The sequence below is a fragment of the Cyclopterus lumpus genome, chromosome 15 (assembly GCF_009769545.1).
Source record: "Cyclopterus lumpus isolate fCycLum1 chromosome 15, fCycLum1.pri, whole genome shotgun sequence".
NCBI classification, from domain to species: Eukaryota; Metazoa; Chordata; class Actinopteri; order Perciformes; family Cyclopteridae; genus Cyclopterus; species Cyclopterus lumpus.
This window is the reverse complement of record NC_046980.1, coordinates 6,367,169-6,373,168: the sequence shown is the minus strand read 5'-3', so window position 1 is coordinate 6,373,168 and position 6,000 is coordinate 6,367,169. Positions and strand designations below refer to the sequence as shown.

The following is a 6,000-nucleotide window of genomic DNA, read 5'->3' as shown; positions in this document are numbered from 1 at the left end:
GCTGAGCTTTGCTTGTTGTTGTTGTTGTTTCCCATTTACATGTTTGTTTGTGTGTGTGTGTGTGTTAAGATGCCCCGGTGCAACGACGACCATTCAGAAGTGGTTCATCAGTGTGCAGGCAGCAGGCAGAGGGGTTCAAGCAGCCCGGGCCACATGCCAACAGCCCGAGTACAAAGTTGGCAGTGCCTGACTCCAACACCCCCCTCAAGCAGACGTACCTTCCTGTGCCATTGGGGCCGTGCTGGTGGTGGCGGCAGGGCTGGTATGCTGCCGTCCCACTATTGGACAGAGAGGGATTCAATGTGGAGGCACAGGTGCGACGAGAGCCTCGCTAAAGCCTGGACAGCCTTTTTGTATTTTTCTGGATGTTTGATTCACTTTTAGTGGAAGTGTTAAGATCATACGAGCACACTGAAGACCTAACTCCTTTATAGAAAGGATCAGATGGGAAATATTCTCTTCATTTCCTCTGACACTCGTTGGTAAACATGCCTGCAGTTATGTATAAAGCCTTTCAGAGGTCTGGCTCGCCTGCCTTCTTCAGTCAAGATCAATCTCAAACCGGTAGAAAGCACTTGGCTGTGAACCACAGGAGCTGCTTTATTCGCATGAACACATATTACACGCCGGGGCCAAATGCATTAGAGTGCGAGGCCACCGTCTAGCCGACCAATTAGGTGATCGATCAACAGTGAACTGTGGTTCGATCATCAAGCTGCTTACGGAGGAGGAAAACCCGAGCCAAACCCCGGAAAGTGCGAAATCAAAACTGCAGACAGAGCCGACGAGCAAAAGTGAACGAGAATGAAAAAACAATATGCGGTAAAGGGAACAGGAGGAGAAGAACAGCGACACGGAACATTTGTCCTCAAATGAGATCTCAGATCTGGCAAAAGCAATTACCTATAAAGCTTACGCATCAATATTATTATTATTGTTAAATATAATGGTAAGACTTTTCCTGTCAGAAAACTGCTCAGCTTCTCTAAATCAGGGTTCTTCTTTGTACGGCTTTATTAAAATATATATATATATATATATATATATATATATATATATATATATATATATATATATATATACACACCATCAACAGCACTGGGTCCTGAAGTCTACCTGAAGTCTCTTGATTAGCATCACTTTACGAAGCTCACCTGAAAAGTTCCTGGATACCAGCATTGTTGTGAGGATAGCTCCCTAGAGAGACACAAACACAACAGCACAAGGATTGGTGTTAGGTGTGTGTGTGTGTGTGTGTGTGTGTGTGTGTGTGTGTGTGTGTACACTCACTTTAAGTTTCCGCCTGGCGTTGAACTTGCGCAGACACTCCACAGTCTCTTGGCGGTGCATCATGGAGGCCACAGTGGAGCGTTGCTGTTGGAGAGGACGCGATACATTAACCTCAACGTGTCACCATGTCAGTGTAGAACGGAAACGTACTGCTTTCACTCCGAGAAGTGACAAGAAGCCTTTATAAAAAGGAACACAGTGAGTCGTGCATCATTTTTCTTTAGCCAAGTCCATTATTTTCCATGTAAAAACGCCCCCCAGGTGTATATTATTGTGCCTATATTGAGACCATCTTCTTTAAATCATCCATTTTTAAAAGTTCGTTAGTAATGAGCTGAACATTTTCACCAGCGGTGACATTAGTTAGCTTGTACGACTGGTACGGATACCTGAAGAGTTACGTGACCCGGAGTTGAGCATATCTAAAGCTTTAGAAAAGGCATGAAACTCCCTCAGTTAAATCATTAAAAGAAAAGATTAAGAACTGCTTTTGAAGATCCTTTTGCTCTTTGAAGAAAAAAAAAAAGGTCAAAGATAAAAAAAAAAAGCCTGTAAACATTAAAAACTGGTGAGACGTTAAAGTTTTAATTTGCTCCTGCGTGTATGTTTCTTCTCACTCGGCAGCCAAGGTGCATGGGCATTGCAGTATTTAGAAAAACACACCAGCTATATCAAAAATGTTGAAAGAATTAAAACGATGGGTCATAAAATATACTTTTACGACAATTACCATCTCTTTGAGAAACCCACTTCCCTAATTTTGAGCAAATCATTACAAGAAAACGTTGAGGAAGCTCATTCAGCAGCCTCTCCCACTAAATATCTCTATTTTTCTTGTTCACTTGTTTATTGCCAGCCAATCAGAACCACATATTTCTGTGATCGCGGTATTATTATTCTTTTTTTGTGTGATGTAGGCCTCTGTGTTGAGCAGTCCATGATATTATCACTGGCCTATCAGATGTGTGAGGTTTTCTGTTTTCACAATGTAACTTCGTGCCCACCCAGTAAGATAGATATTATAAAATGTGACGCTGGAACATCTACACCAGTTTTTTTTTTGACATGCTGAAGACGACGAGTGTGACTTACGCAGACCCAGGGGTGCTTGATGGCCTGGTCGGCAGTGATCCTTTTGGCGGGGTTAATCGTTAACATCTGATTGATCAGATTCTTGGCCTCGGGGGTCACCGTGTCCCACTCTGGAGAAGGAAACTGAAGAGTAGAGATCAAAGAGGAAGCCGTGTTATGAGTGTGTATCACTGTTCTTGTGCTTTCATTGAACATGTCATCCTTCTGGCTCGACGACTGGCCGAACAACACATGCACATGCATCTCTTTCCTCGTTGCACACAGAAGATGCATTAACAGAAGTTTGTTATCAGGGAAACCTCTGCCTCTACATATCAGATGGGATTTATACAAGAAAAGGTTGTGGTGATGAACAGAATCAAGCATTAAATATACACTAGTAGATAACCAATAAACGATTATTAGATTCATATTTATATCATTATTACTTTAGGGCAAAACAATAGCAAAAAAGTTTTTGTTTGTATGAATGCATTTTTTATTTTTCTTATTATCTACCTGCTTCTTTTTGCTGCCAATGAATATGTATTGATTCACAATGAACTAATAATTATGCAACCAGACCCTGAAAACACGCAAACTCTGAGACTCGCACGCAACACGCATGTGTGCACGCTAAAGAAATCTGCCAGTTTATCTGGACAATTCAATAGCTCTATTACCAGCATCGTTTTAAACTGGAGTCACCGTGGCAACATGTGGACCGGGAGTTTTGTTTATACATCCGTCGGGTCTGTTTGTGGACAGATCTCGTCGATGCAACCTTTACAGGTGCGTAGTCGAGATCAAAATGAAGGTTGAGGTCAAAGATGGAAGTATTCAGAGCGAGGGCGCTGGAAGTAGGAAGGTGGAAGAGGCCATTTCCACGCCCACTTTACGCCCCCTGGCCTGATTTAACGTTGCGGCTGTCGTGATCTGATCGCACGATGGTCTCTAGTTGTCCTTATAGTCGGTTTATAACACATTTGAATTTGTTTTCTTTTGGAGCATGCATACTATGTGGAATGGTGCAATGATTTGTCTCTCTTCGATTGCATTAAAAATAAACATTTGTTGCTAGTAGTTAATGCATGGAGTCCCAACAGGTGGAGTTTTCAAAGCCATGTACACCTGCCGCCCTTCATCGCTCCATTCAAAGTAGCAACGAGTGCACGAAAACATGTTAACTACAAAAAAGAAAAGTAATTTACTACAAACATTGGAGGTATCGGTTGTCAATCACTGACAAAAAGAAAGAAAAGCGAGATTGGAGGCATCTGCATGACAGTGATGATACTGAAGAAGAGCACATTATTACGAGTGCTTGTCACAGTCACTTCATATCAATGCTGCTCATATTATGCACATTCATTAGATGTGGTTGCTTCCAATTATGGAAATTAATACGGGTAATAAATTCCCATCTCCCAGAGGACTATGACAAGATCTGATAAATAAGCCTATCGCTCTCTCATAGTGCATCATTTTTTTTTTTTCTATAGCGAGATGAAAATCATGCAATAACATGTAGCAAGCAATTACAAACTTAAATTGAATTTCTAAATGACGCACAGGACAGAAATAGCGCGTTATTTGATGAGACTTGAACTGAAGGTGTCCTGTAGGGCTCATCTCGAGGCTTTGCACTTGTTTTCCCCATTCACATAAATTATGATGAAGATTATGTATTAGAACTCAAGTTTAAATGAACACAGATGGAGCTCTCTAACAGGACTCGACGAACCTTAGCTCTCAACTCCATGGATCCATTTATAAAATACACACTCAATCAGCCGACCCTGCAAATATGAACTCCATTGAAGAAGGGCGTGCATTAAAGCTGCACTAATCAATAGTTGATGAAATGATTACTGTAAATTCGAAAAACAGGAGCCTTTTTTTTTACTCATTTCTAGTTACCCAGTTAATGCAAAATCAAAAACGTCTCTATATTTACCTGTCGCCATGACAAAGAGAGTATAAAGTGCATTTCCACAACACTACATCATCATGGTCATGTCATGTCAACGGTACCCAGACATATTTGGGACGTGGTCCTGAGAGAGAAGCACTCACGTCATATGCACCGGCCTTGATTTGTTGGTACAGTTTGTGTTGGTCCTCGTCCCAGAAGGGAGGGTATCCCACCAGCAAGATGTACAGGATCACACCTGACGCACACACACACACACACACACACACACACACACACACACACACACACACACACACACACACACACACACACACACACACACACACACACACACACACACACACACACACACACACACACACACACACACACACACACACACACACACACACACACACACACACACACACACACACACACACACACACACACACACACACACACACACACACACACACACACACACACACTATATGAACACACTGGATATAAAACACGTCAGACACATCTTCCCACTAATGAACATTAGTGAGCGTATGAATGCAGTAGACTAACTGACCACATGCCCATATGTCCACCGGCTTGCCGTACGGGTCCTTTCTCAACACCTCGGGGGACAGGTAACCCGGAGTTCCTGCAAAACCTGCGAAAAAATACAAATACACTTGTGTGAAATTGGTCTATGGAAATGCAACGCTATAAAGAGTATACAGTATTCTTTCTGATAACTGCACGATTTGAGCAAGACCATGGGTTCTTTGTTTTTAAGTGTTACAAAAAGCTTAAATATCTGTGTATGTGTGTTTTGGAAAAACAAATGGAGCACAATGAAATTATGTCCACATTCCTAATATTCCCATTGATGTATCTTTTTATGTTTAAACTAAATAAAATACAGTACTATCATAAATATTTATATTGCTGTTTTGAATGTAAAACTAATGATACCTTAATATCGCTAAACTACAAATACAACATAGTTGTTTGAAAAGAAAATCTTTTATTTCCCTCAGGACAAATTCTGATTATTTTAGTTTATTTGAGGTCTTATTGATTTATTTCTCTTGTACGGCAACACAAATAGAGCATCATACTGTACTGAAACAAACTGCAGCTTGCCACCGACTTAACACTTCCTTACTCCTCAAGCAGCGGTGGAGAGTTTCTTGCTGAAGCAAACACTCTGACTACAACTTCCAGCTGTCGGTGAAGTGTTATTCCTTACCAAACCATGCCTGTTGCTCCGCCTGCACCTCGATGGCAAGACCGAAGTCTGCAAGCTTCACCGCGGCTCCCTTCATCTTACTGGCCAGCAGCAGGTTCTCTGGCTGCGACGCACACAGAGACTAATAGTTATTTCGGGAGAAATATTTTCGACTTGGGGATTCTTTTCAATATCCCACAAAACAAAAAAAGGACGGAGAACAAAATAATTGTATTAAAAAAGGGCAAACGAAGATTACGCATGTACCCTCCCATGTGTCCGCATGACTGTTTGAGCTGCAGGAGCTCAGTGACATCTACCAGTAGTAATGAGGCACGAGTTGGTCAAGCAGGCCGCAACGGCTTCGCCCGAAGGAAAGACCTTCTCAGTCAGCCGTCTCTGAAATTGACACAGCGTTTTTTGACACCGTCCTTCCCTTCACACGGTCATGCAAAGGACATATTTGCTGTGCTTCCTCATTTGCCACTCTTTATAATCG

General features: G+C 41.9%; 1 protein-coding gene across 12 annotated transcripts in view; it reads right to left on the bottom strand.

Moving 5' to 3' along the window:
• camk2g2 (calcium/calmodulin-dependent protein kinase (CaM kinase) II gamma 2) overlaps positions 1–6,000 on the bottom strand; it is a 50,839-nt gene that overhangs the window by 17,257 nt on the left and 27,582 nt on the right. For all 12 annotated transcript variants that reach the window (XR_004611111.1, XM_034551325.1, XM_034551314.1 and 9 more), the window contains exons 7-12: positions 5,523–5,625; positions 4,857–4,940; positions 4,438–4,532; positions 2,383–2,505; positions 1,291–1,374; positions 1,155–1,197 (exon numbers count right to left, since the gene is read on the bottom strand). Coding sequence is in view for 11 of the 12 variants with exons in the window: in XM_034551325.1 (XP_034407216.1) it covers positions 1,155–1,197; positions 1,291–1,374; positions 2,383–2,505; positions 4,438–4,532; positions 4,857–4,940; positions 5,523–5,625 (532 nt within the window). In the remaining variant the exon portion in view is untranslated. The remainder of the gene's footprint in view (positions 1–1,154; positions 1,198–1,290; positions 1,375–2,382; positions 2,506–4,437; positions 4,533–4,856; positions 4,941–5,522; positions 5,626–6,000) is intronic.